Here is an 18,406-nt window from a genome sequence, read left to right as displayed (position 1 = left end):
TAAAGCATAACATTTGGGTGAACTACCCCGCAACATTCCATTCACCGTTAAGCTATCATTAACGGCAATCTGCCCTCCAATAGTGATTAAGTCTGTAGATGTGATATTTCACGGGGCGACAGGGAGGCTCAGGCGACAAGGAAGATAAGAACATATCAACAGACAGGTGTGGCAATAACATACGGTACATACCAACATCTGCTCTTTACATAGTGACAGCATGCAAAACACGTAAAACATTTACATAGCAGACTATCGAAAATAACCGGCGAGAGAAAACTAGGTGTGTGTCTAATAAATCCTATTAGTCAATGCAGGATGGTGTACTTCCAGCTGGGAGTTCTTGTGGTTTTAGGCCATGACTGGTATGTTGGTGCTGAGTGACATCCAGACAAAGATCTTCTGTGCCTACTAATCACAGCGCAGTTGTCCAACATGCAGCCTGCCCTGCGGACACAACTTATCCGGAATGGTATGACATCATCCAGTGGGACACGCATCGAGCGCTATGACAGCAATGTGACCAGAACTACCAACTAGCAGCACAATGACTGCCGTCCATCTGGCGTGATGGAATTAAGTAGGCTGTCACTGCTGACCTTTCCTGAAAATGCTGGTTACCTGGCTGTTGTGTTGATTAAAGCGGTCTTGTTGTGTTGGCCTGAACAAGTAAAGCACAAGTTTGCTTTAGGGCCTTGTTTCTACATAAGTGCGTCATACTTGTGTATGGTTACATAACATACATGATACACACAGTACCCGATCTTGCTCAGTGCATGTTAATTGATCACACATTGGGTAATTGCATGTGCAGTTCATGATTGGGCATGATTGAACTTTTAATCCCCCGATGTTTACTATCTCAGCATGCACTGTGCATGTGAAGCCAGAAGCCAAAAAAGTAAATGACATTAAACCCTAACATGGCTATTAAGTGAATATTAGATAGAGTGTATACATGCCAGATAGGTACATGTGAGCAGAGCTTTAACTGCACATGTGTATCACATATGTATAGAAAGTCTTTGGTGTAAGCATGGATCATCCCACAACATTCTGTGCATTACTAAAAAGCTTCTATGCACTTTTTTTTTCTTTTAACACAAACTTAGCGGAGTTCTCCTGCAAGAAGCCAAGTTGTAATCCAGCATTGTAAACGGTTGCTGAAGCTCGGAAATTAGGTTGTAAGCATCATATTTCCCAGGCATTATGTTATGCATCCTGTTTGTTATCAAGATTATAAAGCCGTGAAGCAATCTTTATAGCATGAGCTCACCTAGTAACGAGTCTGTTGAAAAATAAATGTCTGCAGAAACCAGATATGCCAATTTACTACAATTGGCTATTTAGAAACACACCTTTACAGTACGCCATATAAAAATATGGCTGCCGACCGACCATTGAAAATGCTACCTGCCTGCCTGTATCTGGTTTAAATAAATTTTTTTTTTTTTTTTTTTGTTTACACCATGGTTGGGTTCCATAGCAGGAGCATGCAATTCATTCATTTTTCTACAATAACGACAATGGTTACATTGGTGTTGCATGTATATATATTTTTACATGCGGTGGAACTGGAATTGAAAGTTTTACATCCATACAAATGGGGTCATTTTTTCAGCTTGGCAGCCAAGGAACTTCTTTCTGCTCACCTTTAGGGGTCTATTTATAAAGCTGTTCAATATTCACCAAACATTCTCTCTCTAATGGATGGGTCAATAACTTCCAGATATGGACCTGGAAGATTCTTCATCAGAAAATGTTTGCTGAAAGTCAAACTCAACGCTATATATATATATATATATATATATACATATACACACAGGCAAAGGACATAGGTGCAAAGAACAATCTATGCATTTAAATTTCCTTTCCTTCAACAGTTATCTACATTCTGCTTAGTGAAAAATCTTGTGCTGGGCCATTCATAACTGCACATCAATGACTATGCTATGTTGGTGTGCAGCCTGACTGGCACAAGATTTTTTACCTGCCAGGGATGAACAAAGCAATGGGCTACCATAAGAGGAGGTTGTCAAGTACCTAATAGGAGATTCTGGCCATATTAACGGTATTTATACACATACACAATACATGTGTACTTATATTCTATTTTTACCGATATGCCCAGTTTATCCTGGACCGGTCAGAATCCCAAAAAATAGTAATAAATTGGTTTCTTAGGATTGTGCAGCTAAAAAGTGAAAATGTGCCCATGTGTACCACTCTGTATCGTTTCTGAGGTTATAGAGCTGGCACTTACACTGTGAGATTCTTCAGTCGAGTCTCAATGTTGCGATGTCTCATACACATCCTGGTCAGAGCCGAGCCGATCTCTTTTGTAGCTCCTGCAATACAAAATAAAAAAGTTAAGATGTTATTCTATTCCTGACATAGCATAACCAAGGAGTCACTCAATTCTTTACATTACAATCAGTCCAGAGTGTCTTCTAATGGTATATGGACACCAAACTACAGGCAAACTGTTAAAGCATTCACACCTGGGCAGTGCTCAACTCAGAACTTTGTTTGAGCAAGGTAGGAAGAAATTGTAGGCAGGTGGCAGCCCTTGTATTGTGACCCAACTCTTCACCCCAAAACAGCCGGATAGTGCGCTGGGCTGGGAAGAGCACTGCTAGGTTATGTCAATATGCCAAAAACATATGTAATTCCTATCAGTCTTGTAATACAGGCACCTTTGCCAGACTGCACAGACTGATATGGCGGGTTCCAGGTCATTACAAAGAGAAGGCAAGCCCAGAACATCCACTAATACCAATAAAGTCAACGATGGGAGATCCCATTTTTCAAGAACGGAGTTTACTACTAAATCAGATTTGGAATTCAAGCTGCTGTATTACATTATTAAAACTGGGTAAGGCAGATAGCAAGAACTGCAATTACACGAGAGCTGACCACTGTTCATAACAAGTTGCACTCAGAGATAGGAAGCCCAGAGCTCTGCAAAACAAAGGTGCTACAAAACACAAACACCCCTACTATAAATCCCCTTTAAAGTAGAGCTGTGACAAACATTACAAATATGATAAAATGCATAAGTGGATGTTATCTTTGCTGAAAACTGTATGTCCAAATAGTCATTTATTCCAGAGATATGCAGCTGAATGAACATTGGGAAATGTTGGGTTTGGGACAACCAATCCTCCTCCTAAGCTTTCTATATGGGTCCCTGGCTGAAAAAGTTGCCAAAGAAAGTTAAGCATGCTCATTTCTCCTCCAAAGCCTCGGTATTGTTACTTGGCTGAAGAAGTAGCCAGGCAGGCCCTTGCCTTCCCCTCTTCCCTTGAGCCTCATTATTGGTTCTTGAATAAAGTGGCTAAGTTCAGATTGATTCCCCTCTCCTCCTGAGCCTTGGCTGAAGAAGTGGCTAAGTTGGGAATGCTATTCTATCTATTGGTTTCTGGATGTGGTTACGCCAGATATCTGTATTTCAGGTGTATATCTCTCTGGATAAACAGACAATTTTAACATGTGGCTTACACTCAAGTCAACAAATTCCAATGCATTCTTTATCACATATTCTTTTTATCACATGCTCAGTTTTATTGCCCAGATTTATGACAAGTTCGCTTCAAGATCTCACACTGGTTCTCGGGCCTGCCTGGTAAAAACTTTCCCATGCTCAGACACACGAACAGATACAAAAGCTTTTTGTCCCGATTAGCTTTCACGTGAAATGGTCAAAAATAAAAGCAAGGCATGAACAGAAAACAAACAAAATAACAAATGGCTTGGCAAAAGGCATCCGAGTCAAAGCGGCCAGGCACTGTCCCAAGCCGTGTCTGTTATTGTAATTTACCTGGGTGCGTTGCACAACCAAATAAAAGTGTAGCAAGTCATCCAAAAATATGAGCACTTAATCCACAAATCAGTTTCACGTGCTGTCTCTATAAATTGCAGGAGAGACAGAGGTCACATCACCACAATGTGCTCATTTGTCTTATAGAAAAGTCCTCGCACTCATGTAAATGTAAAGCCGGTGGTCCGAGACAGCTTGTGTCAGTGGGTTTAAAATGCATAATGCAGACACATGTAAGGCTTAATCCAAACAACCATAGTAAATTATATTATATATATATATTATATATAATATATATACACACACACACACACACACACACATACACACACACACACACACACCAGGACTAATGGGTCTGTGAAACCATTATTTTGAGAAAGTGAAAACTTTTCAATGCTTGCCAATGACTTGTCAATGCTCAAGTCTGGCAGCCAACCACTATGCTCAAGAGGGTTAAAGTCCCTCCCCCAAGGAGCAAACACTGGATGGTGACATCCTCAGGCATGGTGATTGGCTGCAAGACTAGAACAATGTCAACCAGGGAATAGTCACCTGCTCCCTTGTACTTAGAAACATGGAGTAGTTTGTGCTGGATGAGTTAGAGCATAAGTGGAATTCTTGGTACGTTTTTAGACATTGTTGGCCAGTGGAAAAGTAGTCAACAATGGGCCCTGTGAAGAACAGACCCTCCCCAACCCCTGCTGAACTGATTTGAGGCCTCTGATGGTTTAGGATAGTCTGGGGCCCTTGTGCAGTGGCACACTTTGGATCTTCCTAAGTCCACAGCTGACTTTATCAAAGACTCCATTTAACAAAATTAGAAAATCCAGACCCAAAAAGTTGCAAAGCAGATTTCAAAGCCCGGTTTTCCTTTAAGCAGCATCTTTGCAGAGGTCTGCGATGACATTAATTACAGGTCTCTTTCATTACAGGCTCAGGGGTTTCAAGGTAGTAACATAACATTAAAGAAAAACTGCAAACAAACACTGCCATTGTGCAATCCCTTAAAAGAATTGGGTCATCAGAAACATGTAGGGTATGTTGTGTTGTATGAGTGATTAGGTGTAAAACAGAAATGGCATTCTATACATTACTAGACTCATAACAAGCAAATTGCACCATATGTTGGGCGGGGAAAAAAAAAAAACCAGAATTTATCATATTGAGTGAATAGCACTAGATCCAAAATGCAGTGCCTCAGGTAATGTATATTATAGCACAGCACACAGAGTGAAGTGGTCCGGGGTATGAAACCTGCAGAAGAATGCATGGAGTGCAGTAGCCCCTTGTACAAACACAGCATGAGGAATGTGGTTATGCAACAAACAGTACGGTGTACACAGAGCAATAGTCCAGAGTATAGTGGTTTATTGTATGTTACCTACAACATAGCGTACAGAGGGCACTGGCCAACATATATGTAACGTATGGCACAGTGTACGGAGTGTTGTAATTCAGAAGTTGTACTGTACAGCACAGTAGACAGAATACAACAGAATGATGTATGTAATGTATACCTCAATGTAGAGAGCTGGGAATTCCAAAGTATGTAATGTACAACACAGGGTGAGGGGTGTATTGCTAATGCATAGAGAGGTGTAAGCGACATTCTGCTTCAACACGTTTGAATTGAACGAGGTCCAGATTCTGATGCTCCCTTAGGAAGCAAAGTCAAGACACATAATCATTAACAGAAAACAGTGCTGCATTGGGTTAAATGGGAGTATCACAGTCTGACCTTCATCTTATAGCCTGCATGCAAGCCCACTTCATTTTTAACAACCAAAAGGTAAAAATAATTCATAGCAAACGGGCCCGTGTATTGTACATTATGTTTCCAGCAGAGGAACACACACAATGGATATGCCTGACTGCTCAGTGTAATGACTCCAGCCTACTGCCGTGTGAATAGCCAAGGGCTCAGACCTTCAAGGGCAATGCTCTTTTTTTCAATGTCAGCACTGTACCGTAATACTCCAACAGGATAGGATCTCCTAATTAATGGTTCATGGAACGAAGTTCTGTAATAACTGTTTACATGCAGTACCCTGTACCATAAACTGCTCATTAATAATTCCTGCGCTGCGTCATGTAAAATGCCCTCTAGCTTTTCTTTCATAGATTAGTCATGGCTCAAAGTCTAGAAGACTTTGCTCTGAAGCAATGCTCCTGCCAGGACATTGCATTAGGTATGACTCAACAATCCACAATAGCACTTTAATTGATTGTTCTCTTCATAATCTTCCAGCGGTTCCTAACCTGTCCTGGCCTGTGGATTTCATGATTAGGCTTTTCAAAATAGCATGGAGGGGTCAAGGTGCTTAGATGTCTCCAGCACATCACAAAAGATCATCCTGGAGGCAAAACACAGCTCGGTTCTTTTCTCTCCACTTCCATAGACAAACATAGATCAGATAGATGACATCATAAAGCAACACATTAAAGTTAGATTTCTACAAGTGTTCTTTATTCTTATTAGAAAGTGACTGCGCTCCTCCAACATAAGGGGATAAAAGGTTTTAGTCAAGCTGAACTCCAGGCAGATTCAACAGGAATAAAAAAAAAAGCAGCAGTGTATTCATTATTACATCCATGCAAGAACTTGGTAATTCAGCTTCTTCCATTGTCTTATACAGCTCGGCTCAGACTGAAGTTGGGTGCAGTAATCAGGTGTGCTGCATGCATGATAGGAGATGAAAGCAAAGGGAGACCTCCTCATCCGAATGTCACTGTTCATTCATAGCTGTGTAGCTGGAACAGCTAAAGATTTCATCAGAAAGAACTCCTACTTTCTAAGCTCATTTAAATGGGCACTCAAAACCCATTTTCTTCAAACTTGCCTACCCCGTCATCTGTTTTTTAAAACCCTCACTACTTCCCACCACTACATATCTCCCCTCCTATTGTGTGTTACTTACCCCCACCTCCTAGATTGTAACCTTTTCAGCTGCGTACACACTTCCAATTATAGTTGTTGGAAAGGATCTTTCACGATCCTTTCCAACAACCATGCACTGCGCGATGCATGAACCAGTGCTGTACATACAGCATCGTTCTGGTCTATGCAGAGGGGATGGGGAGAACAACGGTGCGGCAGCCCTCTGCGCGCTCCCCTTCCCTTGCATTAGGATCGTTCATGGATCCGTCAGGACAGTCATTCAGAAGATGAACGACGCGCGCTATACACACTTCAGATTCTTGTCCGATATCCACCCTGCGCCGATTATCAGGCGAGAACCATTGGAAGTGTGTATGTAGCTTTCAGGGCAGGCTCCTCTCCTCCTCCTGTGTCACCGTCTGTATCTGTCTGTCATTTGCAACCCCTATTTAATGTACAGAGCTGCGTAAAATGTTCTCGTTCTATAAATACTGTTTATTATTAATATTAATATTAAAAAGATTTCTGTGATTGGATGTAATGTAACTTTAACAGAACACATTACTTGACTTTTATTAAACTGTATTTATATAGCTGTTTAGATAAATCAAGGACAATTCCTCCTCTGTATTTATATAGCACCCACATATTATGCAGCGCTATACATTAAATAAGCGTTGCAAATCACAGACAGATACAAACAAACAATGACACAGGAGTGCTCAAAAGAGCTTGCAATTCAAGATTTTAGTACCACAACATGCATTTGTGCATTGCTGTACGAAAGGTAATTTGGAATGCAGAAATATTTGGCACTGCAATGCAGAAATGCATGCAATGTGCTTGCTACCACAATGCACTAGTACGACTGGACCCCTAGTTAGGAGGACTCCTCAGCAATCCTCCATCCCAATAACTAACTCCCAGCACAATCTTTCCCCTGCAGTGTGTAAATGTTGTGTGTTGGTTGGATGCACTATTTGGGAGGATGTGACACACCTCTCTGTATAAATACTTCACCAGCCCGCTAATCATGACACGAGGGTGGCAGAAAGGTGCCTAGGTGTAAAATTGGACGCGGTCTTCACAGACACAACATTCTTTCAGCAGCTTAGCATTTAGAACATTTTGTTACCAAGTTTAATAGGCTGGAATTTCCTTTTCGTTGTCTATGGAAAACTTCAGCGGTTTAATTTGAACGTCCTGCAAACCTAAAAACAAGTAGAGCTTCATTCACAAACAAGTATATAAAGATTCCCCTATCTCTGAAAACTTTTTTTTGCACTATAGCTGGATGTGCTACAGACGCCATCTGCATAGAGAATATATCCTGGTCTTACATTTACACCAACAATACGTGTATGCTATATGGATGAATGTATGTGGATGACCATGACCATGAGTTTGAACGTTCCAGAAAGATGCAAAGCTGCAACAATACCTGATGTCTGTGCAGAGAGGACAAGGTTTCTGAATCATAAGACTTAAAGCAAAACTAAACCCACATTATTTACCTGTCCCTGTTCCCTGCCGTCATCTTGAATGGCTGGGCCAGGATGGCGTAACTCCCATGCAAGCACATGGGATTTCATTCATTCCAAGCAAGCACTGGGGAAGCGGGAAATGCAAGGTATCATTGCAAGCTAAGCTGATGATGTGCATGTGGTCAGGCAGATAGGAGAAGCACATTGCCTGTCCCATTCTGCAATAATGATCTGCCTGATTGGGTATTCCTAAAAATGGAACTTTAATTCAGCTTTAACACTGTTGCAGACCTTTGTGTATTTTTATCAAATATAAATTGTGATTTGCTCTCACAGGACACCTTTCTATCTGAAGGATACCTTGAATACCAGGCTTCCATATTTCCGGGAGAATCCCTTTTTGTATATGAAATTCTTTCTCCAACAACATTTTGTAATTTAATGTACTTTAGTGCATTCCCTGAGAAAGCCTATTGGTGAAAAGCATTGGGTTTGAGAAGTTTAATTTACATATGGTTTTAATGTAGTTGTTTTTGTATAGTCATCAGGCACCATTTTCTAGGAAATTTTAACTGGGATTGACCCACCCATATTGAATGTAATGTGCTGGGATGTAATATGCCATTGTGCTTATCTTTCTTTATGTTTATGCTATTTTTGAAATTCACATTAAAAGTAGCTGATAAAGAAGACCGAGAAAGCTGGGGTTTAACATTCTCGAAATTTGGGGTCGGCACTAAAATAATTAAATTAAGGAGGGTTAGGTATCATTGTACTTAGAAAACATAATTTGTAAGTAGTTTTATTTTTTTAACTTTGAGAGTGGAAAAGTCCAATTAGCTTTGAAAACCCATTTTTAAACATTGCAAGCTAAATGCCCATGCGTTACTGCAATGTATTAGTGTGAATTGGCCTTATAACCCACCCCCCTTTACACTTTTTACATTTGCTCCATCTGACTATTGCACAGGGAAACGCATAGATGACACATCAATGAGTTGTTGACTGAATGAGATCAAATATTTAATTTCCGCTTTTAATATTTTATCTGAAAAAAAACTAAATCAACCAACCTTGTTTTGTCCAGAAAAGGAAAAGTCTCTCATGAACCTGACATGGTTCTGGAAAGAAGAACTCATGCTGCAGAAATCTTTATTTTGCAGACATTATTTCCCCTCATCTTCCAGTAATGCTTTTCCATCGTGACAAACTAGACAAATATTTCCCTACTATTACAGCTCCATTTACTAGGTGCATCATCCTGCCTGTTTACACTAACTGCTCGGGAACATTGGCTGCTTTCTGCTCAGCGCCTCAGATTATTACACATCGTTTGTATGTTCTGGGAGTCATTAGGATTGAAGAGTTCCCATTATACTTCTTGGGGTTTATATCAATAAGCCCTGACAGGAGATTTGGGTTAACATAGCAGAAGCTAACAGAGTACCAAAAAAAAAGTCTATACATGGGGCATTCGAGGGCTACATACAAAATATGTGGTTTGCAAATGGCCCGAGTCAAAGTCAAAATACATTGGTATCATTTCGCCCTTTCATTCAATCTTGTGACTTAGTATCTCTGCCACACTGGACAGCCAGCAAGGACACCAATACTTTATTGCAGCTTTACAGCCTAATGGGTCACCATGCTGCAACCTGAACACAAATGATGAATGCAAAATCTTCATTTAATACAGCAAGCTGGAGGTGGCACAGGGAGCTGTACCCATCATAAGCCTCTTTTTTTGGGGGTTCTCAAGCCACAAGGAATGCTTTACAGGACTGTGACATGTGACTTAATGTCTATGTAGCCAAAGCCCCAATTTAGGCTTCTCAGAGGCATTGTGGGTATTTTCATTAAGAGACTGCAGGAAGATTGTGGATTCTGATTGGAGACGCCCCATGTGAAAGACAGTGAAATAAATGTAAAAATTACAGGGGGGTATAGCCTGTGTTGAAAATGAGTAAATATACCAGCTTGGAAGTATGCTACTAAAAACCTCAGATACAGAAATGAAGTTAGGACAAAATCCGCGGGCAACTCCAATATCCATGACTAGGGATGCCCATTTATTCCTCCTGAACAGATTAGGTAGTTTAAATACCTGGTAATTCTGCCAGTTACCAGTACTTCCTTATGGACGTAGGCAAAGCTAAACAGGTCTCTGCGTTGCTACCTTGTCTTGCAGATCTTTCATAAAATGTCATTCAGCCATTAATTAAGTTACTGGGGCCACCCTACTTGGACAAAGCTAAGAAGGAGACCTCGCTGCAATTCTTCCCTATCCTCTGTTGGAGCAGCCCTTTTGCATTGCCAACAAGCAGGAATGGCTCCAGCGTTACCATTTACAGATTAGAGGCGATGGGTAAACGCTGTAGTGCCAACTGCCACCTAGCTCTGGCAGCACAGTGGCTCAGTGGTTACCACTCTGGCCTTTGCAGCGCTAGGTACCAGGTTCGAATCTCAGCCAGGACACTATCTGCATGGAGTTTGCAGGTTCCCCCTGTGTTTGCGTGGGTTTTCGCTGGGTACTCACCAGTCAATAAGGTAGAGTTTTCCCTAGCAAACATAGCAGCATTTAGGTTGTCCCTTGTAAAACTTTTACTGCCTGTAAGCTCCAACTATCTTTTTAAAAAAGTTACAGAAATTATTTTTTTAATGGCATAATCCAAATTTATAAATGCTGACCATTGTAAGCCCCTTGGCAGAGTTCTATATTTTGTTCCACCCACTGTAACGGTCACTTTTACTGGTTCGCATGTAAGAAAGTGGAAAATTAACGGATCCACTGGCAGGATTTCCAGGTAATAAAATTAGGTTGTACAGAAGGGGGGGGGGCTAAAATTAATTCCAATAACTGCTGTGGTAATGCGAGTGACAGACTGCATCTTAGATGTTAATTTCATTTTGCACATCTTACACTTCAGGCCAGAATCACTTCTTGTACCTGACAGCAACCAGATATTAAAAACCATCTTTCCACAGCGCATGTAATTCAGACTGGGTGCTTTGGACAACTCAAATTCTTCTCTTGAAAACGCTCAAAAAAAAAATGAGAAATGTCACTGGTGATTTACCTGGTCATAGTCAAGACAAATCTTCCAGTTCTTTGCAAATGTTAGAAATGGTTTTCGTGTAATCTGTGATGCCAGGCAGCATGATAAAAGGAGTGGGTAGGCACAGACGCAATATTTCTGTGGTCCCTGGGCTGCACGTCTGCTCTTCCCCATTGCAAAGCAATTAAAAATGTTGCCAATCTTAGGATATTATTCATTAAAGCTTGCGCACCAACTAATAATCAGAGCAACAAATTTTTTCGGGAGAGCTGAATGCTTTCATTCACAGACCTCTGCCCCAATGAGGACATTGTACAGAAGGCATGGGGAGAGCCGCAGTGATCACATGCTCGTCACATGCAGGGTTCTTCCCATGTAAAAAGTCGAAATACCTCCACTGCTCTAATACAAAATAACCAGTAACACATAAGCACAGTTATAAGCACAAAGCTCAGCTCCCATTATGGTGGATACAACAAACTAGGCGGACCTCAAAATTCAACAACTGCTGCACAAATTTGTGGCACATACCAACCAGGTCAGGCAAATGCCAACCAGTTCTTTACCTTATCAACCAGATTTCAGCACAGAAAAACAAGGTCCAGGGACCTGCTGATAATGATCTTGCACAAACCATGAAAGTCTAAGAAAAAAAATAAGTTTTTGTGCAAATAGTTTTAAACCGCTTATTACAGTCCAAGCATTGGGGCAACTTAACCATGATAATTGTATAACTAGTTGGACATCAGTATGATGCTACCCCATTATGGCTTTCAACAAAATGTTGGAGCATGTCTGTCCAGCCAACAGAGTGCCTTTGTGGGTTCAGGTACTAATGCTGGATGGGAAGACCTGGCATTTTTATTACACCCCAACGTTTTCAAACAGAGCTGAGGTCAGGATTCCAATTGGTGTGGAGGAACTCTAGTTCCCTAACTTGAATATGTCCCTATTGACTTTGTTTTGTGAGCCTGAAATCTAGAAATTGAAGAAAAGATCTGCATACATTTAAGTCTCAAGGAAGGTTCAGACCTGTCTTGGGATTGTGTGATCCTGCACGTTTATCCGCGGCTGGGCTTGGCACTGTAGCTCTGGTTCTTAAAGAACCAGAGCCTGCACATTTGACAGCATGGCCACCCCCATTAATTTTCTTTGGCAAGCCGCATGGAGAAGCTACTTGTAGTGTGTGAGCCGAGGCTGCTGTTTACTGGCATGAGGAAGTTGTAACCCCACTGCGAGTAAATGGCCAGTCTGAACAAGGCCGTATAGTGCAAGACCACAGCAAGACAAGGCTATGGAGAAATCTCTGGATCTCTAATTTACTCCCAATAGGAGCAGGTGTCCCCAAGGTTCAATGTCACATTCTGGATAGCTCATCTGTTTCTGGATGATGGTGGTCATCAGGACTATAAGGAAGGAAAATCTTACAGACGGCAATAACCTGACGGGGGATCTGCAATGTATTGTAAATCTAGGAATGTGTGTTGTGCTGTAGTGTAGGTGCATTGGACACAACTATGTATACGCTTTGGGGTGGCATTCTCAATATAGGGCACCAAAATACAAAGCTCATACAGCTGACAATCGAAAATCCGACCATCGATAATCTGTTGCCTTCAGTTTTCAGGCATGAATGTCAGAATGTACTATTGCCCAGAGCATATTTAGTGTGTGCCACCTGTAACGTGCAAAAAAGTGTACATGCATTATTATGAAAGGACCCCAAACTTGGCCATACCATCAAGCAAAACACTATTTTGGCATAGCCAGCTCATTGGTCACTGAACCTTTAAGAAGTCTAGAAGCTGCTTTACAAGAATGTCCGATAGACAGTGTTAAAATGAACATGTCTGTATAAATTACAAGGTCACATCTTGATTCACCTTTTTACTGCTCAAAAGGGTTGAGAATAATAACCAGATGACTAGGCCCCTGGTGCTATAAATTGCCACGTGTTGTGAAATGTGGAAGACCTATTCAAAATACATAGAAACCAGAATGCGGTGTGACGGCTGTACCGCATTTCATATGCTGCATTCTTTGGAAAAAAAAGACATTCTTCAGGTTTCCTAAGACAAGAGCAATGCTCCAGGAAAGAACAAAAAACACATTTCTATCCAGACTATTTTTAAAGTTCGGCAGCTCAGACATCTCAGCAAAATAGTGGAGGGATTATAGAGGAGGGCAGGGTCCGCTCTCACCACCAAATGACTAATTTTAGGTCCCAAATCCACATACCACTTATACATGACAAGGAAGGTTATCATTGTTCTCTGCAGAGAATCTGCAATTAGTGTGTTTGGCAATGCACGTGACATGGGTCAAAGGATTTTTGACTGCCAATTAGAACACTACTTTCACAGTGGCATTTTGTATGTGACTGCAAAATTGAGAATATTCAAAAAAAAAAGTGAAAAACCCATTGCAAGGTAAAAATGCCCCATCTCCTGTAGCCTGCCTGCAGCCGCCGACCATCTCCTGTATTATGTCTTCTGACATTTTTCTTTTTTTTTTTTTACAGTTTTATACACAAAACAAACCCCAGACCTTTGACAGAGTTAGGTTCTGAGATCAAATCCCCCATAAATTATGTAAGTTGATTACTATTACTTTACAAAAAGAAGAATTCCAGATAGCGTCACTGCACAACTTCTTACCGGTAGCACAAATCTAAAGCCTCATGAGCTTGATAATGCACTTAATCATAAGGCTCCGGAATCTGGAAAACAGAGCAGTTACAAAATTCTCTTGTTGCATAATCAGCCTTTACCCTGAACACATGTTTTATTACATGAGTCTTCTGCTATTTTCAGATGGGTAAAAAAAATGAAGGATAGAAAACAGTAGTGCCGGATTATTCCATTACAGATGTTAAGAAATAAAGGTAGCAGATGCTTAACTATTGACATGTCTATTGTGTCTTGGGTCACAAATCGACACACTGCCATATACCATCCAACGGAAACTAAAGCCCAGTCGAAGCCACGTGTTTGTTTTAGGTTTTGGAAAGAGTGGGGAAATGGTTAAAACCTGTCAGATCCATATTAAAGTCTGCAAGCAATAAGTAAACATTCCTTACTTACTGTAATGTGAAACTCATCACAGCCTATGGCTGTGTGTTGTGAAAGACACAATGCATTGGTGTGTGTGAGTATTGCATGCATGCAAGACAGCAATTTATTTTTAATTGGCAATGTTGCCCAAGCTCTGCTGTCACCTTAAGACAGGACTATAGAATACCCCCTCTGTTCAATAACATGAAGTTTAAGTGTCCACAGAAGTAACCTATGTACGAATGGTCTGCAGTGTTCTCCCTGGAATGTTTTTTTCAGCTGGGTGGGGAGAAGCTGTGAGTGATCAAAAAGTGTGCAGGTCAACACATGACAAATTTAGGGCTCCATTTGTTGTTGCTGTGTAAAACCAGTGACCCTATAATCCTGTTAACTTTTTAAAAAAAATCTCCCATACTTTGTTATAAAGTCCACCACTTCAGTATTTCCTATTTTCCCATCGTCATATTAAGCGTCAACTGTCCAAATACAAAACTAGCAGCAGCTGCCACTAAATGGCGAATAATGGCCACCAAGGAGGACACAGATTGGTAAGAGTTTCCTACAAATGCAACAAGAATATATATAGGGCCTGAAATAGCACAGGGGATCCACCTATTTCTGTAAACAGGAAGTTGTGAGGACTTTGACAGCTCTTCATAAGAACGTATTGCTTCATAAAATGTGAGCATTAAGTTCCTGTGTTAAATATAAAACTGCAACGTAGCCAAAAGTAGGCAACGCACGACCAGCCAAGGGAACATTATAATAATATTTTATAATAAATCTGGCCATATTAAATAAATCAGTGCAAAGAGCAATGACTATATACAAAAAGCAGCACCCACAAGAAGCAATAGGATTTCAGTTCACTGGTTATATTAGTGCAGGATGACTTCTGATTGTCTGGTATGGCACTGGTTACAATCTTTTCATTTCAATAAACTGGAAATGCTTAAAACATAGGTCTTCCAGGAAACATAGGAAAAGGGGAACCGTTTGTCACGTTAGAAACTGAAACTAGCATCCCGTGATACAATGCGCCAACAAGGGAAACCTTTAGTCAGTACAGGCAGCTGAGGTTATGTTTAATTCTAAAATTGCTCTATAAACTGAAATCTTGCTCTTCCCCCCTCCAATTATCAAAACCCCCAGTGATCCTTTAATGGGTTGGGTGTTCCCAACAATGAACAAGGAGTCCATTTTCAGACTTCAGAATTTTGTGCCAAAAGGGAAGATAATCAACAAGATATTAAATGAGCAATGTGGACTAGATGGTGTTTTTTTCTAGATGTGGCACAAATGTAATTGGTAGAATTGATCAGTAAAGTGCTCAGTTCTGGTAATTGGAGTATCTATAGATAATCCAACCATTACAGGTCCATGTATACTGTGTAATGGGTGCCACCAGTGTGTTCCCTATTCAAGACCACTTTAGGTCTCTGATGGAGCACCACGTGGGCAATGTCATCAACTTTTTGCTTTGCCACTTGCCTAGCTCATACTTCCTTTACCATTCTCAGAGAAAAATCTGTCCATCTACAGCCACCTTTAAAAGGCAGTTGGGCAGCACGGTGGCTCAGAGGTTAGCAATGGGTCCCAGGTTTGAATCTCGGCCAGGACACTATCTGCATGGAGTTTGCAGGTTCTCCCAGTGTTTGCATGGGTTTCTTCCAGGTACTCCAGTTTCCAAAAACATGCAATTAGGTAATTGGCTTCCACCTAAAATTGAACTTACACTGTATTAAAGATATATGAAAAGGGTAGGGAACCCCTTTGAGGGACAGTTAGTGACATGACTATGGACTTTGTAAAGCACACTGTAATATGTCAGCGCTATATAAATACTGTGTAATAATAATAACCCAACTAAGAGACATCATTGTTTGCTTATGTGATGTGTATTCCAAAGGTAATTTTACTTTTTCATTTCGTGCCATTTTCTTTCCTTTCTCAACGCTGCTAAACTCTTGTGCCATCATTCGTCCACTTCTTGTCTTCATGTGCTCACTCCAGCACTTGGTGTACATCATTGCTCTGGACTACATTTCTGATGTGACAAAATAGAATAGAGCCTGCACAATGCCCATCTATACAAGAAGTTCCTGAACAGGGAGCCTAATGGCTGGATAGTCTTGTGTCCTTTATAAAGGAAAGTTGCCAACTTATACAGACCTTGGTAATATTTACACATGAACTTTGTGATAATAATGGAATTTATACCCAGCTCTCGCAATAAAATAGCTGATGCCTTGATGCAGTTTTGCCTTTTTATGCATGAGCAGTATTAGAATAGTTGAACAGTATAAAAGTATGTTGTGTGTTTCAAGAAGCCAGTCAATCCAAATTATTAGAACACATTAAAGAAGGGTTAATAGGAGCTGAAATGTGGCTTTTAGTCTGCAACACTTTGGTGACTAAAAAGCATTCACTCAACACATTCTTAACCGCAACTGTGGAAAGGTTTACCGGAACTTTTGGGGGCCAGTGCCCACAGCTAGTAACCAAAGCAACCATACAATATTGTGACTACACGGAGCGCAAAGACAAGAGTGACAACCAGGGAATGCCCTATGTCTTGCCACAGAACATCCTGTGCAAACAAGTCACATTTATAAATCTTTCAGTGCAACAAAATGACTCGATAACCACAGATTATTCATGAATGAACGTGCCCAAACTATGAAGCACGCAGCTGCACGATCATTGGAAAGATATACTGTGCACCACTGCTCATACTGTATGAATTCAAGAGATACTAAAATAACCAAGCATAATTGGTTTGGAACATCATTAAGAATAGGCGATTTTAATGAGTGCCTATAAAAAAAAAAAAAAAAACACAGCTGATTCACATGTGTTTTATGGAATTTAATGCAGATTCTAAAAAGCCCAATTTCCACATGGGTGTTAGGTGAGGCTCTTGGCACTGCCTGAGCCGGGAGTTCAAGGAGAATCAACAGGAACACAAACAAAAATTCACAAACACAGATATACGTCTGCACTCATTACCCAATATACCTTTTAAGCCAGGTCAAGGTTGCTTTATCTTTCCTTCCATTAAACAAATGAACAAAGATGGGGAGAGAATTACAAACCAGGCCCACCAGCAGAGGAAAAGTGACCCTAAACCTGGACAGTTTTTCATCTGAATAAAGCCAACGGATGTGTTCAGCCAACAATGGCTAAAGATGGCGGAGAATTCATCTGAATGGAAACCACCATATGGTAGTCAAGGTCTGATGGTTGCTCTTCATGGTGGTAATATTGTCAAGATATAGGTTACAGTTTTATAGGACCAGGTCATGTTGCGATGCACCCACTGTACCCTAATGATGTTCACATATTTCAAGATAATGACAATGCCTACATATAGAATGCAGATCAAATTTGAGAGAGACTTCCTGAGCTCTTCCTTGACTTCTCTAAATCACCAGATGGGAACATCTTAAAAACTGTTAAATATTTTTCAACCAGCTTCTTCTATCAGCAAACTAAACCTTTTCCCGTAAAGTGAACTTGTGCAGAATCATGAACTTTGCGGTGTTTACATATTCTGAATGAGCACCAAGTATCGTGCAGACATTTTCAAAGCTCACAGTGCTATCATTGTGTTTTTCTGTAAGAGTATATTTAGTACTTAACATAACAACCTAGACAGTCTGTTGTTTACAACAGAATAAGTAAGTGCTGGGGGTCTTTGAAAGTGAATAATTTCACATTAAAAGCAGATAGAGGTTTGTTTATTTGTTTGTTTATTTATAAGCTTTTGCTGACTGAACACCCCCTCTCCTTTTCTTTGCATACATTAAAATGCAACTTATAGGCTTTAAAATTATTTACATGCCCCTACAAATGGGAAAAGCTGTGGGAAAGCCCAGGAAACATGGAGAGGGTGGTTTTAGGGAAGCAGCCATGTAAGCTGTCTGTAAAAATATTTGAGTGGAAGGATCCATACACCTAGGTTACCTCCTTGTCTATTGGCATTCATGTAAGTAGATGAACACTTTAAAGGGAACTTATAATGAGAATTGTGGATACCAAAATTTCCAACCTAGCTGACTACTGTGCTTGATACTTTTAAACAATTAAGTTGAAAAAGCATATACACCAGG

General features: G+C 40.6%; 1 protein-coding gene across 2 annotated transcripts in view; it reads right to left on the bottom strand.

Annotated features, from left to right (window-relative positions):
- The window catches only part of LOC140325661 (protein MTSS 1-like), a 99,357-nt gene that overhangs the window by 33,859 nt on the left and 47,092 nt on the right, over nucleotides 1-18,406 (bottom strand). For both annotated transcript variants that reach the window (XM_072403610.1, XM_072403611.1), the window contains exon 4: nucleotides 2,264-2,348. In XM_072403610.1, coding sequence (XP_072259711.1) covers nucleotides 2,264-2,348 — 85 coding nt within the window. The remainder of the gene's footprint in view (nucleotides 1-2,263; nucleotides 2,349-18,406) is intronic.

Source organism: Pyxicephalus adspersus, chromosome 3 (genome assembly GCF_032062135.1).
Source record: "Pyxicephalus adspersus chromosome 3, UCB_Pads_2.0, whole genome shotgun sequence".
Taxonomy (NCBI): Eukaryota; Metazoa; Chordata; class Amphibia; order Anura; family Pyxicephalidae; genus Pyxicephalus; species Pyxicephalus adspersus.
This window is presented reverse-complemented; position numbering and strand designations above follow the sequence as displayed.